General features: G+C 44.0%; 1 protein-coding gene across 8 annotated transcripts in view; it reads right to left on the reverse strand.

The window, feature by feature from the left end:
* Positions 1-18,772, reverse strand: part of MITF (melanocyte inducing transcription factor) — a 125,776-nt gene that overhangs the window by 82,902 nt on the left and 24,102 nt on the right. For 4 of the 8 annotated variants that reach the window (XM_090021836.1, XM_090021834.1, XM_090021833.1 and 1 more), the window contains exon 2: positions 5,610-5,735. The exons of 3 other annotated variants lie outside the window; for them this stretch is intronic. In XM_090021836.1, the coding sequence (XP_089877962.1) occupies positions 5,610-5,735 (126 nt within the window). Of the gene's footprint in view, positions 1-5,609; positions 5,736-5,817; positions 6,020-18,772 lie in introns of those variants that run through there. One more of the 8 variants, XM_090021842.1, reaches the window with a different exon arrangement.

Consider the following 18,772-nt stretch of genomic DNA (forward strand, 5'->3'; position numbering starts at 1 on the left):
AATGACCTAGGAGGTCCCTTCCAGCTCTACACAAAATTTACAGGAAAAACAGCAGTAGGTGCAAGCCACAACAATAGGCTAGACTATTCAAAGGCCATAGTGCTGTACAGCATATGCCCATTCCCAAAAAACTACGGCACAAAGAGCTTAAAAAGCAAGCGGAGAAAAGCTGCAGACTAATTTTAAAACCAAGCGCTGCTTTAGGAGCGTTTCAGAAAAATCCACAGCGGAGCCAAGTTACCTCAACCTGGCTAGTCTGAGTATGCAAATAGCAAAAGGTAGAGGCATGAGAAGACTATGAGCAGAGACAGTTTTTTAGAGAGTAACTCGTCTATTTTGAGAGAGTTAGCCACATTAGTCTGAAGTTAGGCTGAAGGCAGGCCAGTGATGTATGTTACAGATTTACCAAGTTAATCTATAAAAGCCTACTCTCTCATGCACCCAAGCTTCATCTTCTTAACAAATTAGTCTACAAGGTGTCACACTGCCCCACCTTCTACTCTATTTTGAGTGTAAAATCTCTGAATACTACCAAAATATTTTGGCCTTGAGTTCATTATCAGAACAGCCTTGCCAATGTGCAGAAAGGGACAGTGTGCCGATACCTACATGCAGTTAAAGCAACACATGAACTGCCAACAACAGACAGAGGAAAGGCAGACAGACATCGGTGTAGTCATTGCAATAAGCCTACTGAAAAGCAAAACAGGACAGAACTCCTTGGTGAAAATCTGGATTGGAAAAAGAGTATCATATGTAACGAAAACTAGTGAACTTTACCAACAAATTTAGAGCCAAATCCGAACTGCTAGCAAGTGAGACTTCTCTAATTCCTTACACAACTAGTGTGGGAAAGGATTACTGTTCCCCTTTGTCAACCCAAATAATATGAAAACTCACTTCATCATCACAGCTTCACATAAAATCTAAAAAGGAAAGAGGAAGGTGCTGGTATTGACCTGTCAGACTTCATCGCCACACTAGCTGGATGAAGGTAATGAATAGAAACCACAGAGCATCATTCAGCATCAGGAATAAGCTCTACAGACCCCTCTTTCCTAAGCGTCGTGTGCTCAGACATGCAAGAGGACACTTCGCAGGCTTGGCACTGCACTGAGACCACCTTCCAAAGTCAGACTAATGACCACAAGTCAAAGTTGCTGGCTACATTTGAATAGTTGGACATTTAAGTAAAAGTTGCCATAGCTCATTGCTATCTTTCACATCAGTTCCTTTTAGCACACTTTCATTACATGCTTTAAAACCAAACTTCAAGAGATCTGAACTGACACTCAGTCTTGCTTTCTACTTTATGCATTTCCTAATTTAAAACCCTGAAGAAACACCCTCTATTCCCAAAGTCTGTAATTTATATGTGAACACTGGGGGGAAGACTTGGCTGGGAACAGGAGTTTCCCCATGGACCAGAAATTCTTAAGTTTCCTGCATTTTCAGCTAGCTATAGGAGAAAAACATTTTACCAAGCAGCCACCTAAAACCAGATAAGAATCTTCTGAGAGATTCTCAGAAGCAGGAAAAGGGGGGTGGAAAAAGAGGCAGATAGTAAGAGTTAGAGAAATCTGGCATACATTTCAGCATTAAAATGCTGGTTCACATGCTCAGAAATTTAGTTGTCCCTGCAGAGCCAAAACTCCAAGTCAGCTGTCAAGTGGTAAAAGCAGCAAGATATAAGAATAGTTCAGTGACTTGGAGGAAGGGAACTCCAAAGACGGGGTAGGATAAAAGCAAGAGCAACCCACACAAAATGAACAGGAGACTGAAACTGGAGGATGAGAACACGAAGGCGGAACAGGAGTAGGCTGGACAGTTCAGGTAGAGCAGGTCCAGGGAGTGTTTTCAAATGCTGGCTTCAGAGTCATTGGGAGTTTTGCCATCCACTTCACTGATGCCAAGACTGCACCCAGGCAAGCAATATCAAACAGATTTTATCTTCCATCTGCTTAGCCACAATTAAACTCCTCCCTTAGACAGCCCCAATGTGAGATCTAGACAACAAAGGAAGAGTTCTTCATTTGGGGAATAAGATTTAAATAATACTATAACAGGAAAGCCCTCTACAAATCTGAAGGAAGGAAGGACTGTGGGAACTGTTGACTATGACAACTGTTGCAGTGCCATGGCTTTGGTACCTAACATGATTGACCTCAACCGATGCAGAAAAGGTCGTAGAAAATGGCCTTACAAAGCAAAACGAGTTAACTGAAAAGCTTGCAGCCTGCAATGCAGTCTCAGATCTGCAAATCTTTACTAATGCAAACCATCAATTAGATTTTTTTAAAGGTAGCAGTGAGGGCTGGGGAGGGATGGGGAATTAACTCGTCTCCAGGCTTTATGATTCAAGCTTGACAAAAAAATACCACTTCAGCATTTCCGAGGTCTGAAGAAAATTCCAACAGGGTCACTAAAGATACTATTTATAGCTGGAGCTTAATCTGTGTGCACCCAAATGCTGCTTCCAGACGCATAAATGTGGTGATTAGCATTTAAATATCTATCTTTGGGTGCGATTAAAAAATTAACCTCCAAATTTCAAGGTTTGTGGAAGTCAGTTTCCTTCTTCTGCTGTCATCTGCTTTTAAAACACACCTTCAATAAAAACAACGTATTATTTATCAACCAAAAGGGTTACTGGAAAAGCTTGGTCCTGGAAAAATACTCACTGACAAAACTCTAGAAATGAGAATGTGGAAAATTACACAGTATTAAAAGGCCTTAAGTAGGAAACAAGCTGTGCTTGCCCTTAATGTATATCCACACATATGAGTATGGACCAAGTTACAGGTACTTTGTACTTCAAAGCTGAGTACGTTTTTCATGGCAGCCCAGCACAGACACTAGGCAACAAACTTGGAGGGGAAGCCAATGCTGTGCAGCGATGGGGGCTGTACATGAACAGGGACATTACCTCTTGGAAACCCTCCAAGCTGATTCTTCTGTGCAGGTTTTAGTTACTGAATTTCTACAGGGATCTTCCCTGGTTGCAAGAACTGGAAGCGGGGAAGGGCGGAGTGCATTCATAGAAGAAGCAAAAGCTAATGGCCCTTCTGTCCTCCACTTGACCCAATAGGTCCCCAGGTCACTGGGCTTCAGGCCACTCTGCAAGGATTGCCAGGACCTCCAAGGCTTTTAAATTGGCAACACAATAGATTATGCTGCTGGCTTACCGCTCAGTCTACAGCTGGTATGGAGATTGCACCCAAGCATGTGTCCATGCACCAGAAGCACAGGAGAGGTACATTTTATGAGTCAAAAGAACAAAGATTTCTGCCACTGGCAAATCAAATGAAAAAAATGACACTATTTTACCACCTGTTTTACAGTAAGTGACGATCAAGAGTATTAAAGTTTTTAGCTGTAAGAACTCACTTATGCAAAAGAAACACATTTCGGGATACAGATACTACATGCACAATGATTAGATGTCTGTACGGTCAAACTTTAAAAAAAAAAAAGTCATTCATGCTAAATATTCAAAGTTGGTAAAATGCCTACCCGTTCTGAGACCATTACAAATTCTGAATGCTGCTAATAGGTTTGGCATAGTCATAATAGTCACAATTGAAGCTTTATATCAAATTCCAATGTAGCTGAAAGCAAAATCCATCACTGGCTAAGCTAGCCAGCAGGAATGGCTGGATTGTGGCAACGTCTCCATCCTGAGCACTCCCAGTAGATGATGCCCCTTAAAATATCACCATCAAGTCTTCTCTTTTATTTAAAAATAGGTAAACCCAGCCCAGCTCTGAAGGCATGCTAGCAACAACTCCTATGCCACAAAGTTTTACATATAAGAATTGCTACACTGAGTCGTACCAAAAAGGTGGTCAGCCTAGTTCAATATCCTCGCTCTGGCAATGGCAAGCAACAGACGCTTTAGAGGAAAAGCATAACAAAATAGTGACTGGGTAGGTTGGATGAATCACTCTAACTTGTATCAGTTAAGAATGTAACACAGCCTGATGGACCTAATCCCCACAAATGTTTTTAAGCCCTTTTTTGAAGTTAGCTATTCTTTTGGCTTCCACAACATCCTGTGGCACTGAGTTCCACATGTTAATTGTGTATTGTGGGGAAAAAAAACAAAACAGTTCTTTCACTTGTTTAAGCTGCTGCTTACTATCATTTCACCGAGTGCTCCTTACTTCACTATTGAGATGTAGTAGAGGACAGATCCCTTATCACTTTTTCCACACGGCTGGTGATCTTAGAGGCCTCCCAAATGCACTTCAAAGCATGCCATTTAGATGGGCAAGTCCAGAATTCAGCTACCCATTTAACTTCTTTGCATCCCTCTTGTCCACCGACTGAGGCTAGGGGCCAGGGGGCGAGAGCGATTCTCCCTCCAGTCTGAATGGTGCAGCTGTGTGTGTGCTGTCAGTGGACAACCCTCTTTACCCAGTTACATGTCAACTGCAGGTATGTAATCCTACCTCTCAGAAGTGGACTTCTACTCTTTTCCACCAAAACTACAGGGGAGCATGCATTTTCTAGCTCCTGGGACTAGGTTCTGACCCAAACCAGACTTCCCTCGATCTCTGGTAAAACTGCTCGGTCATTAAAACGAGGAACAAAATCACCAGCATGAACATGCTTTCTCGAACGTTCATGCTTTGCCAATATTTGGGAAGCTGCCGCAGTTCTTAGGGGGCAGCAAGGAGAAAGTATAAGGTAGTTTTTATAACTCACCAGCAAAAACCCAAGTGGAATATCATCGGACAAATCAATGCCAATCTCTAGCCTCTGGGCTTTGACCCCATTGAGTTTAAAAGGTCTGCTGCCCAAAAGGGAAGCGCCAGAAAGTTTCAGAATAAGGCTCCAAGAACCTATTCACAACGGAAGTTATTGTGCAGTCTAAATATAGATGTCACTAGCAATGCCTTGGATACTTTTGCATTGCCACACAGGGTGCTAATTGAGGGTGCTTTTGCTAACAGCTCATGCGTCTGTTCAATTTCCCATGTACGGGAGTAAAAATAGGCGTGTCTTCCTGTTTCGCAGCAGTCAGGGATGGTGAAGAAAGATGCAAAGACAAAAATAGGATGCTGCAGGAAACAAGTGGCCTCTGAGAATACAACTAAACTTTATGAAGCATAAGCCAATGAAGGAACCCAAACTCGAAGTTATTCCACTTGCTTAGGGAGCTTCAATATTTCTATCAATACTCCAGGCAAGCTTGTTCTTCAATAGTGCGCAGCACGCGACCTGCAGCACAAAAGGCTGAAGGGAAACCAAAGCTAATGCAATAACGTCCTGTTTATTCTTGATGATGCCTCCAGTGCGGCTACTCCTGCTACATCTGGGTATCCTTCACCCTTTTAAAATAAACACAGGAGCAATTTCACTCCCTGCTCTTTGACCGCATGTATTCAATTACATATTTAGGTTCAAAACTAGGCCGAGTGGCAAAGAAATTCGGCAGGCAATGCGATGACAAGGGAGGAGCATTTCTCAGTGCATGCTTTATTCTGACAGTTTTGACTTCTCCTTCGCTTTAACTGTCCTTGAGCACTCAAGTAGCTCAAGGAGTCTTATTTGGAAATTAAAAATGAAGAAAATTAACTAAACACTTAATCCCAAAGGTGACTCACTCTGTAGTTATGCAATTCCCCAGCAAGTAGTCAGAGCCACTTGAGCGTAGAGTCCATCTGGCAGTGTCATTCAAAATATCAGCTACTGCGATAGATGCATCTTGACAGCAAGTCTGGGTAACACTTCTGAAAAAAAACAGTGTTAATAATCTGATTGGATCCTGCCCACTACAGCACCACGTGGCATGCAAGTCAAGTAATTACCAACCTTCTCCTAATGTTTCTTCATTCTGCTGCTTTCTGCAAAACCTGTGACTTTTTCTTGATTTATTACTTTTCCTTCCAAGCGAGGCACTGCACAGTCCTGCATGTCCAAAGTTTGAGAAACTACATGCTAAATGCTGACCACTTTCTCTATGCCCCTTTGCACACTGCAGCCTTTAGCTGCCTTATATTGAGATGTCTTAGCTAATGTGGTACATAAAAGGTCTTTCAATACCATAACCGGTATTCCTTTTCCCACAAAGGCTCAGGTGGGAAAGAGCACCTCTTTCCCGAGCTGCATACTTTATGACCATCAGGAAGGGCAGAGAGATGTACACTCACGGTATGATCTGTAAAGGGTCATCTGTTAGGTCAAACCAAGCCATCCTTCCTCCAGAAAGGCTGAAGGAAGGACTCATGGATAGCTGGCTCCCTTTATACTAAATGACACTTCACACAGGACTGGTCAAAAAAGGATCCCTGCGCTCAGAAAAAGGTCCACCTACTTCAGACAGACCAAGCTGCAAAAGTATCAGTCCCTCAATTTACAAAGCCCATAAAGCAAGCGCAGCAGAATTTAAGTCACGTTCATGCTCCACTCGATTACCGACTAGTTTTCAAATCCTACCAGAAAACAGAAGCATGTCGGAAGGTCGTGCTATCCTGCCAGCCTCAGTGGGTAGGTTACACGCTCCTTTCCATCAACAGGAAATATTTATTACAGGGAGGCACCACACTCTTTCAGCATGTAAATAATCCCATTTGAGTGACGGTTCAAAGCCTTCAGAAATAAGCCTAGCTAATGGTTTAGGATACTCCGTCTTTCAAAAATTAGTTTCACTCTTGTAGAATAAAATTGACATTCAGGGATTTGAGAACAGTTCCATTCATGATACGGACCACATAAAATCACTAATGGATATTTCTCACTGCACTTGTTTCCAAAGACGTCAAACATGATGGAGAGCAGCCACGTTCCCATTTAAGTCCCATTCCAAACTCAGATTTCCCTTGTCCACCCATTTTACCCCTTTCTTTCTGCAATGGATACCACCGAGTCAGGCATGAGACTTGTCCCTTCAAGATCTGGCGCAGACTGGCCCCTTCCCCATCTGGATGGTTTTCCACCGCAAGTGAACCCAAGCAGTTCCTCAGTCTTAATTGGGTCTGGTAAGAGCACTTAGCACCGTCTAAAAGGTGCTCTCCCCACTAGGCTCTCTTCTGGGAGGCCCTCCTTGTGCTGTGGGGCATGTAGCCCTTTGCTTGGGACCTCCCCAAACCCACATGCAGCTCTCATACTTGCGTACCATGGGGGAGGAGTCCCATGTGATGGAGCTGGCTGCCTTTGCTGCCCCTGCCACGGGGGCAGCTCCATTGCACAGGACCTCCCCCGATTGCACAAGTGAGAGAGCTGCACTGGCGACACGCAGAGCCCCACGCAATACAGGCAGGCCAGCCAGACCAAGCTTTGCACTCCCACATGCAATGCTGCCTGATCTACACACCGCCTGCACCGGGCACAAGTGCCCTGAGCGCCCCATCTGCTGCTGTTCCCGCCTGCAGCATGGGCTGTGCCATGTACATCCTAACCCACACAACACCCCCCCACCACCCAACACACACACACACACACACACACACACACACACACACCTCCAACATATCCTATGCCCCCCCACACACACACACACACCCACCATACATACCCCACACCGCACCACAGAGTCTATATACACAAGAGTAAGTTTTTATTTTTGAGTTATTATGCAATCACCTCTACGTACACTATGCAAACACAAATCATGACAAAAATATTTTTGTAATGAAATATGCTATAGTAGGTGTTTGAATTTTAATGTGTGGTTTGTTTTTTCTCTGGCAACCTTCCCCTCCTAAAAGGAATATTTCCAGAGGGCAAGGAGAGGGACTTCGATGGCAACAGGCAGGTGTTAGGGGCAGGACTTCCAGTTCAAAAATGGTGACTGGGGCGGGGCAACTGCCAAGGGGCGGGGCTACTCAGGTGGCCTGACAGCTCAAAACTTGTTAAGCAGCCCTCCAGCTAAAAAAGTTGCCTGCTCCTGTCCTAGTGGTTTATACATTTTCCCTAAAGATGTCACCTCGGCCATGGCCCCTCCGGGTTTTCAATCCATAACCCATAGCAAAACAAGGAACAGAGGCTTAGTAATAGAGTTTAACCAGTCTCCTTTCTCTTTAAAGGTGCGTGCGCACACATACATGAGTTATGAGCCTTGGGGAGGGAAGAAGAGTCAAATGGATGGCCCAGGGAGTCAGTCTTGCAGAAGGGGATGTGCAGTATTTCAGCCAGGGCTAAAGCTCTATTGCCTCCTTTCTTTCTTGGTCATCTGCTTCTCTGAAGCAGATCCCCTTTAAAAACACAAATCTCTTTTGGCCACAAAGCCAGGCTGAACAGCTGCCATGCTGTGAGCCATGCCAACATCCCTGCATAGGCAAAGCCATTGTTCCATGGATTTTGGCCAGCCGTGGAGATGAAATCAAGGGTGGACAATTGCTCTGTGATGCCTTTTCCACATATCACAATATGCAATAAGCATGTCTCTCAGGCTGGGTGACAGCTTTGTGCAACCCATGTGTTCAACACAGAGGACGCAGCCTGATGCATCACAACCCTACCCGTGCATCCAGGGTTTTGAACCTGTCTTTCCACAGTGTTTAACTCCTACAAATACAATTCTGAATTAAAGTTCTTAGAAGGTGGATACATATTTAGCACCTTGCATGTGAAATGGAGAGGCAGCAACCTTAAATTTGTTTTCTACACTGCAGTTCTTGTCATGGAAGTGGCTGGGTTTTCAAAAGCCAGGATCTGACATTGCCCCCTCGGTCAACATTTCTGCTCCTCCACTGTTGCACTGCTTGCCACTTGGATACAAGCCTTCCTCCCCCAAACAGAATATAAGTTAGATGTTCCCAAAAAATGGAAGAAATTTAAAGAGTAGAAGAGTAGCTGGAAAAACAAAGGAATACAAGAAACAAAACATAGTGGTGAAAGTTGCAGAGGGGAGTCAAAATAAATTTGCACTGCCTGCTTACCAGGCTTCCTACTCAAATATATTCCTTGACCATTAACATCTGCTTCTCTCCAAGAGACACGAGGGCATTTTGGTAGGAGTTCCCTAGTATCAGAAACTTCTAGTTCCAAGAAGAATCTCAGGCACTTTTTAGAGAAAAATTTCAAAGGGAGCAAAACCAAAGAAAGTCTTTGCCCCACTCCAAACCAGAGATACCTGAAGTCCTGTTATTTGTATGCATCAGAAAACTTTTCAACAGTTAGCACAGAGACTTTGCATATCAAGCATAGTATACCATAACAGCAAAGTAACAGTAACAGCCCGTTGCAGCCACAAAAATAAAAAACAACTTGCTAAAAGTACTGTTACCAGAGCCAAGCATAAGAGTTCAGAGCCTGCTTACAATACAGAGTCAATGGATGGTTTCTGTTCACTGTACCATGCAAATGCACTGAGGACTCCACAGAGCCAATCCAACATAATGCACAACACCATTATAAAATGTTTGCATCAATAAGTAATGGGCTACTGGAAATATTTTCATGTCTCCATAGAGCCAGGGAGAAACAGGGTGCTGAAACCCCTAGTCATTTGTACCAAGCATGAGCACCCTGTACGGAAGTAGATTTGAGATGTCTTTCCCACAAATGCACAGGGGGGTTTTGGGGGGGGTTTTTGCTGACACCATTTTGATTTAAAGAGTAGAAAAGATCGTGGAATATGTAGCGAGCGCCAGTTAAGAAGCACCACCCAATAGGGGAACCAAAAACCCTAGGAAAGCCATCCACTAGACATCCAAATGGTTATTTGCTACTCTTGCAATAAAGGCTCACCCCTGTTCAATTAACATCCCTGCCAGCCTGCAGGAAGCTATCAAGCTGGGTGTAAATTATAAGCAATGTTGCCTTAATAACTTCCGGTTTCTGCTACACTAGGTGGTGCCCAAAAGCTGTTATGCCCAATCTCACTAAATCTGCAGCTTGAACAGAGCATTGTCAAGATATTTATCCAACACTGCTACATTTTCCATTGACCTTATTGCTTTTCTAATCCTCTGAACACTCTAAATTGAAGCCAGTTTCCTTCCTGAAACACCACTTTGTTTGGCATGCCTGTTGCTTTCAGTACCAGCAAGAAGGCGAATAAAAAGAGTAAGTGGGGAAAAAAAATGTCACAGAAGTTAGTTTTTACAAAAGAAATAAAAAACCAGCCTGGCCATATTCTGGGCCTACCAGTTATAAAGCTCTGTTTATCACTTAATTACAGGGACAGTTCCCTCAAGGGAATAGATGTCATACGGGCAGTAGGCCCATTATAGGACAAGTCTAATGCAGGGGTAGGCAACCCCTGGCACCAGGGCCAGAGCGTGGCATGTAAAGCCATTTTGCCTGGTGCACACACTTTGGCACAAAATGCTAAAAAAAAGGGCCAAAGCTGCACTTCCACAACAAGAATCAGGCCCCTCGTGGCTCCCCCACCATCTGCCCCTGGCATGCGGCACTTTGCCCAAAAACGTTGCCGACCCCTGGTCTAACGAAATGTTGTTGTTCAACTGGAGCAGCAATGCACTTGGAGATGAAGCAGCACGTGCGATACAAACGACAAAGCTTTTCACATGCCATCAGCTGTAAAAGATATCCAGAAAAAGCTCTAGGAGACTATTAACGGGCTGCTTTTCCCAGGGCTTTGTCAAAGCCCAGTCTTTAGAAGCAAGACAGACTTTGTTAGTTTTGATTACTGCTTCCGGAGAAAAGTAGTGAAGCAGCTCATCTGCTGTTTCAAATTCAGTCGGCAAGTTTTCCCCATGCCTCGTAACATCCGTTGAGGCGAGTCCGTATGGCTGAAAACCCTTCCTCACCTCAGAGGCGCACAGTGTGCATAAAGCAAGGGCATGCAGCAGAGCTGGCTGCCTGTTTGATACCAAGGGACAGGACTGAAGACTTCCAAGCAGACTTGAGGCAACTATGGTGCCAAGCATGCACTGGATGTGTCGCTACATGCAGCAACTCTTCTGGGGCTTGGCCAAGCCTTGCAGATCATTTACCCACTTGGGCTGCCCAGCAGTAAATGGTACAGAAGCCAGGACCACTCCTGATGCCAAACAGAGAGAGGACGGCTTGCAACAGCAATGGCCCTGGTTCATGACTGAGTCCTATGCAGTACAGGAGGGTGCCAGGGATCCTTAGGGACAAAAAGGATCTTCTCCCCTGCAGAAGAGACGAAGAGGATGTGAGAGTTGCAGGGTCTGCGAGACTGAGATAGACGCCAGGAAAGAACAATGCCAAACGCGAGAAGCAGCAAGAGTGAAATGGATGCCTCCCCTCCCCCTTTAGGGAGAGAATGAGACTTTTTCCCCCTACCCCTTAGTATAGTTTCCATACACTTAGCAGCATGCACACGGAAGAACACATTATTAGTCTGAAACCAGCTACAAAATATGAGAAATATACCATAATAAAACACCGTCTGGGATGCTGACACATTTGCCCTCTTATTTATAGTATTTAGCTTCACAATTTTTCCCCTCTAGTCCTCGGCCAGATGTTAACTGAAACTCGTTAAGTAATAGGCCACTTCACCCCTGATGAGACAGAGTTTCTAATAAGGGACTTCCCAAGAAAATAACGCTCACCCTTTCTGAGTAATAATTATTCACGCACGTTATAAATAAATATGAATCATAGTCCCTTCAATAGACTCAAACATTGTGCAGCATCAGTCAGAAATGTATTGAGCCAAGCAGTATGTTCTAACTCTTCCTTAGTGGCGGTTTTCTAATATGTTCCCTTGACACACCTGCTCCTATTTATCATACAGATTTCTTTCTGCGAATTATTTCCCAGAGATGCAGCAGCTAAGCAGAGTGTGGAAGAGCTGTAATTTGGGTCATGGAGGGTTCTACCGCATTACATTTTGCTTCTCACTTTAGACCTTGACAAACGCATCTTGTGAAAGTAAAAACTGTGTTTAAGTTTGTCATATGTACAAAAGAGAGAAAAAAAAAAAAATGGTAAAATGTTTGAGATTTCAGTCATTTTGTAGTAAGGTCGGGGGGGAAGAAGAAAAAAAAAAAAACAGTAGAAAAGTTTAAGATAAAGAAATAAGACTTAAAAAATAATGACTGCCTCAACTGAGACTGACCAAGGCCATTTGATTATCAGTCAGTATGCTGCTACCCACCCTGATGAACACATTTTATTAGCACATTCCTGCCTTACCATAAGGTTAATCTCACTACATGCAAATGATATTAATTTATGCATGCCTATCACACAAAACCACCAATTTATTTCCCTTTTTGATATGTTAGAGCAATGGTTAAGGAAGTAGTAGGTGTAATTAGTAAGTGGCTTCTTCACCACTACCACCAATTTATATTATGATAGCACACAGGAGTACTCATGATGGTGCACTATTGCCCCACCCTATGCTAGGCGCTGTACTAAGGGCAAACAGGGACCTAGGTTGTGCCCCAAAGGAACAACAAAAGGAAGTGCATAGGGAAACAACAGAGGACGGCAGCAGTCTCTGCACTCCAACCGCTCAAACACTATCACATGAGTACACACCTGCTTTTTGGGGGTGGCTGGTTTCATTTTTGTAAATGCAGCAAATCAACTAGGCTGCAATTGGCACTGCTTCTCTTCCTTTTGTCAAGGCAGTTTCATGAATAGGATTAGGTATTTAGAAATACCAGATTACAGACCTTCATGCTGAAGCCGATGGTAAAAAATTTATTATCCCGACCCAAACCTGGAAGACAGAAGTTCAGTGGCCAGTGAGTAGGTAACTTTCCTACCCCTCCTCCCCTGCAAGAGTGTATGGCATTCATCTGGTGCTTTCAGTGAAAGTGTTGGCAAGTATAGGACAAATTGTGTTATGTAGCATCAAGCTCTTCCTCAGGACTTCCCCTCAAGGCCATCTGTAGTTAAAAGTTGACCTTAGCTAGTGTTTCCGCAAGGAATGAGTAATGCTGTAAAACCACTTGTGGACCCCTGGGGGGTCCACAAAAGATAGCTAAGATCAGTCAAAAGTATATGATTACCCACACTTACAATTCAAAAGGGGTCCAACACCTCCATTTGAAGTCTCCAAAGGGGTTCACATCTTCATTTGAAATTTCTTAGAGGTTCACAAACAAAAAGGTTGAAAACCACTGCTGTAAAATATCTTTAAAATAGAGACCATTTTCAGGGATGGACACTGAAATTCTTGAAAGAAAGAAAAATGAGTGTGATGTGGAAGGGAATGAAGACAGAGATAACCATAGGCAAGGAAAAACAAACCATTTCAGCCCAGAGCAAATTATGTCAGCGGAAGAAACCAGGCAACAGAGAAATGGTAAGCAGAAGTAGCCTGGCTGCCTAGACAAAATAATAAGTTGATAAATCTAGTGGAGAGTCTCAGTTCCCAATGAGCCAGGCTAAACACCGGACCCAAAAGGAGTGCGAAAGGAAGGACAAAGAGGCAGAAAAAGCTCTGCATCTCCCAGCCATCAATCGCAGAGGAAGTCAGTTTTTCTCCTGGTGTATGTTAAAAGGAGCATCCAAGTTAGAGCAGCCTACAAGGACCCCAAGAAGTCTCTTCCACCAGCTCTGGATTGCTGGTAAGCAAACTGCTAGCCTCAAATCTCCTCCAGCAGCAGGGACAGCCAGGAGCAAGCAGAAGAACTGGCTCTGCTGGAGGGTTTCCAGCAGGGAGATCCCTGGACACCCCGTTCTTTTGCACCACTGTGGCAGCACAAAAAAGTCAGCACAGCTGCTGAACATCTGGCCCCAGAGCACCTAACTAATGCACTAGCGATTCACCCACTTCTCAGGAGGCTCCCAACAAGACCACTACGTTCTTAAGCAGGTGCTGCAAGGGGAACTTGTCTTGGCCAAGCACAGCTTAATAGCTTTGGATAAAAGGACTGGATTTGCCACACAAAAAAAGCAATGAGGGGGACCCAAATTCCTCTCCTTGGCTTCTTTCCAAAAGGCAGGTTATGGTATTGAAAAGTGGGAAGGAGGAAGGTATAGCCGAAGGACTGAGGATGAGAGGCTGCTAAAGGAAAAGAAGAACAAAATGCAGGGCAAGGAAAGGACAGGCAGCATGGTGAAACCAGGGGAAGGTAGAGATCTGCAGAAAGAAAGGGTGAACAGGCAATGGTCAGAAGGAAGCTGAGGCAGAAGTTCTCAATTTCGCCAGCCAGAAAAGAGCATGGGCTCATGCCTGGCTTTTAAAAGAGGAGAAGAAACAAAAGATCACCTCCTCACACCTCTGTTAACACACTCTCTGGCGAGGGACTAGAGGGGCAACACTGAGAAAGTGGGACATTTAAGAGGAGAGAAAAGTGAACAGGGCATCTTGATGGAAGGCTGCAAAAGGAAATTAGGGAACAACTCTCCTTCATATCACTTCCCAACCACTTCCTCTTTGTCCCTGGACAGCCTGGTTATTTCCCTAATCACGGTGTCTGCAAAACCAAGCCTTCTCATTCCCCCTCCTGCCCCCCCCCCCCCATACACACACGTGCTCTTCCTTGTCTTCCCACTGATGAGTGCTAAGCATGGACACTAAGTGAGCACCTAACTAATGCACACTGTATGCAACCAGTTCAGTCTCCAAAGCATTTTACCCACAAATTATAGCAGAATAGATTTCCCCCCTCCCCACACCAAGCCATTTAAAAGCACAGCAGCAGGCATCCTGTGCACCCCTCCACAGCTTGATTTCATGGATACGATATCTGGCATGAATGAGCTTTTAGCTCGTTTGTGACGTACCAAAAAAGAAAGAGCAAGAGGAATGTATGACTCACCGGCTAATCACTTATCTGCAACTGTTCCTCATAAATTATTAAATAGGTCTCATGTTTCAGAAATATAAAAAAAAAAAAAATGTGAACATTTCCAACAATTATCTCGGGCTAGCAGCACGCAGGCCAAAGATCGCTATCAGGATAGGTCACCGCAGCTACTTGATGCGACGGGGCAGATCAACAGAACTTTCTCCTGGAGATGCAAAATATCGAGTTACCCTGAGAGCTGGCTGCTAGCCAGGAATTACAGTTATAAAAAGATAAGCTGACCACACACAATGCATGTATTGATGAAGGTATTGTTTCTGTGCTCTCCATATTTAGAACCCATATGCTATGCCAGCGGGTGCATTCAATAGGCAGGCTTAAGAAACATGAAATTATTTTTTGATGTATTTTTTGTGAAGCCTTCTCGTAGATTTCCAGGAACAGGTGCTGGGCCCCCCCGTCCTACCGTCAGTGATATTTGATACAAGACTGCACCTATATTACAGCTCAACAAATAACTAATAGGTTCCCCCTGTGTAAACTCACCGATTAAAAGGAAGGGACAACAACACAGGAAGTTCCCAGTGTTTCCTCAACCAGCCTGTGCTCTAGTACTCATTAAAGGGGGAAAAACATACAACATTAGGGACAAAGTCTGCTCTGGTTTGTTGTGATCAACTCTAGAGAAGATTGGGGGGGGGTGGAAAATAGTGATGAAAGTGTTATCTTTCAGATGAAATCTGATAACACATTATGTCACGTAATATAGTGGGACCAAAAACAAACCCAAAACAAACCCACTTTTAAATCTGAAAAGCCAACACCGAACCATAGTCAGAAAATGTGAGAGAAGGCACAATCCTAGATGCCGCTAATGAGACTGCTCTTTTGACTTTAGCAAGACAAGAAACATTTGAGGTCTTTGTAAGTGTGATGTTCTCTTGCTATTCACATTCAATCAGTTGTCAAGCGCGCACTATCAACATCTCGTGTAGATAAGCATAGCTGTGCTCCTGGATGCAAGAAGGAAATGAGGATAGCTAGATTAGAAACATAGGCATTGCCACAACAGATCAGACCTCCTGCACCTAATACCATATATTTCAAGGTAGAGGGGCAGGCAGGAGCAATTCTAGGATAACCTACTAACCAAAAGAGGCTTCTCTCCATCACCATATCATTTAGGGGTCAGTTTGGGACCTGAGGCACAAGGATATGGCCTTTCACCTTCATGGGATTTCTTTCTGGGTAGTTTCTCATGCAACAAGATCACCTCCCCTTTAGCTCTTCTCTACACAAGCTATAAAAAAATAAAAATAACACTGCAATCACATGCTACACATTCCAACAGGACCTTTGGGGGCATTTAGAAGATTATTTTTTCCTTCATTTTAATTGCAGTCTAAACAATGCTCTTCAATTACAAGCAAGGCGCGTGCTTTGCTTCCTTTTGCTACCTCAATAAAACAGTGTTTGTCAGATTCCTAAAGTGCATTGATTTGTTACTGAGCATTTGTACAGAAGGCTATTCATGACTTGCCCGAGGCACCACACACACACGTGCAAAGACAGGGCTCAGCCCAACAAACTCGCAGTTGGCGTTCCTGCCGTACTAGGGAACCCTTTCTTTGCAAGCTCCCTGCAGGAAAACGCTGTTCATCTACCAGTTTAAACCAAACCTCAGTCTACATCACAGGCCTCTAGAAGCAGGTGGACAAGTTGGCCTAGAACGAATCTCAGAATTGAGAATCTAACAAAAATATGGCAGGATGCTGAAGTCATTTGTTCAGAGATAGCTTGGACATGAAGACCGAGACCAGAGGCAGAAAGGGTTAACTAGTGCTCTTCTTGCACTTGACCACTTATCCCCAGGGCCAAAGTGTCCCCTCTTGCATAAAGCAGCACAGAAAGAACCAAAAAAAAAAAAAAAAAAAGTGCAATGTACAGAATGAAGGAAATCCAGAACACAGGGGTTTGTTTGCCAGGTCAACTACCCAGTAGCCAGAGAAGTGAAAAAAGCACAGCAGCTGCAGTGGGTGGGAAAATCTGAAATGCTCAGATATTATGTAGGGCCTGTCTGGCTGACTGCTCAGCATAAGAGCTACCAGCAGCCTGGGCACTTCACCCAGTTTTAGCACTCACACAATCCATCCTGTTGCCGGGGTATTTCTTAAACCTATGGAAACAAGTAGCATCATGCTCTGCAGGATGCAAAGCAGCTTTTGCAACAAGGACCAGAGCACATTTCGCCTTGGAGGCCCTCCTGACCTTTACCTGAGGGCTGGTTACACAACAGCCAGCAACCTTCCTACTGTACATACAGACCCAAACGATCCCTCTTGACAGCTACATACCAGAAGTAGATCATCCTCGGAAGAAAAGCCCGGTTCCTAACTGAAAGCAGGAGATTTGGACCTTGTTGCAAGTACTACAGCTGATAATGGGATGCACCCGAGGCAGGGAGGTTTGGCAGTACCCTTTTATGGGGACTGACAGAGCGAGCAAACGAGAAAGCTACACCTGGGCTGCCGCTCTTTGCTCAGACACCAACTGACCTAGCAAAACGCGGTGTAGAGGACGAAATTAGCTGGGGAGCAAACACAGGGCTGGCTGCATGCAAACCAGGGGATGGATCCAGCAGTGATGTGAAGTTGCCTTAAAAATTAAGATCCCCCTCGCTGGTTCTCACCCTTCTTTCCCTTTTCCAATGAGCCTCTCCTTCACGCCCCCACGAACCTCCTTGCTTTGTTCAGTACGAGACTATAACAAAGGTTCAATTTTTGTAAAGGTATTTAGGTACTCCCAATTTTTGTAAAGGTATTTAGGTACTCCCACTGAAGTTAGTGGGAATTAGACAAGATCACGTAAAATGTGACCTTTTTAGCACACTGCTTGTATTTTATCTATCTCTATGCCTTAGTAATGGACTAATAGTTCTCCGTGCCCTGCCATCATTCCTTCCTCGGGCAAAATCTCCTCTTGTTACCATGAACAGGTGTTTTGCTCAAGCAGATACTTTAAGCACTTACCCGTTTACCAGCAACAGCAGCTAGACAGCTCCCAGTAAATGGGTTTTACACATGTTTATTGGGCTGATGGTCGCACTGCTGCCCCTTCCCGTGCAGTGACTCTGAGACATTCCTCTCGGTAAATGTATCTGTTGCTGTTTTGAAGTGTTTTGTAAGAACGTGTTTGGTCTCGCTCACGTGAACGTGGAGCAATAGGACAGCTCACTTAAACTCAACTTGATTATTGCAAACAAGTTCTGGAGCTACAGATTTCTCTGCCTCACCACTCATCAAGCCAGATAACAACTGAGGAACAGACTCCTATCTTACCCTTGGCTACAAGGTTCCTGCTAAAACGTTAACTGTTTCCCCACCAAAGAGCATAATTTTGTATTACCCCCAGTGGCTGGACTATAAAGCGGATGGTCTGTTGTTCTCCTTCTCGCCAGTGAGTGTTGCTGTTTACCACTGGAATAGCTAAAAATGAAGAAGCACAAATAAAGAGAGATTCCTGTTAAGTTGCATTATTCTGATGCACATCAGGAGTTCTCTCTATCGCAGAAAAACCATTGGGCTTAGATTCACAGTTCTTCAAAATTAAAAAAAAAAAAAGGATGTCTTCTGATAAATGTCTTGAAACAGAAGAGCTGGAGATTATTTTCTGTAAAGACAAAATGAAGATACGCATGATCTTTTGCAGTGCAGATAAGCAGATGGCAAAAGCTTGGCAAGAAAGTTTGCGGGGGGCAGGGGGGAGATAACTGCACTCACTATTCTTAGCAACAGAGCATAGTATTTGCTATGTTAAGTCCCTTGGCACTACAGAGAAAATGTGCCTAGTCAATGTGTACTTCAATATTGTGAAAAATGATATTATTAGGACTGATGAAGTTTTGCATTAAAAAGCATTTCTTTCAAGACTTGGACTGATTTTTTTTGGGGGGAGGGGGGCGGTATTGTTTTATACTATGACAACACAGTGAGAAAGACGACTACTAGACTAAGGGAAGAAAGAGTCTAAAATACAGAAGCGGGAGTTAGATTCAAAAGGCTCTTTTACTTTCTGAATCACTAAGTCACCGAGACCACAATTCATGCTTGCATTGCTGT

The sequence above is a fragment of the Crocodylus siamensis genome, chromosome 11, assembly GCF_052110815.1.
Source record: "Crocodylus siamensis isolate JL-2025a chromosome 11, ASM5211081v1, whole genome shotgun sequence".
NCBI classification, from domain to species: domain Eukaryota; kingdom Metazoa; phylum Chordata; order Crocodylia; family Crocodylidae; genus Crocodylus; species Crocodylus siamensis.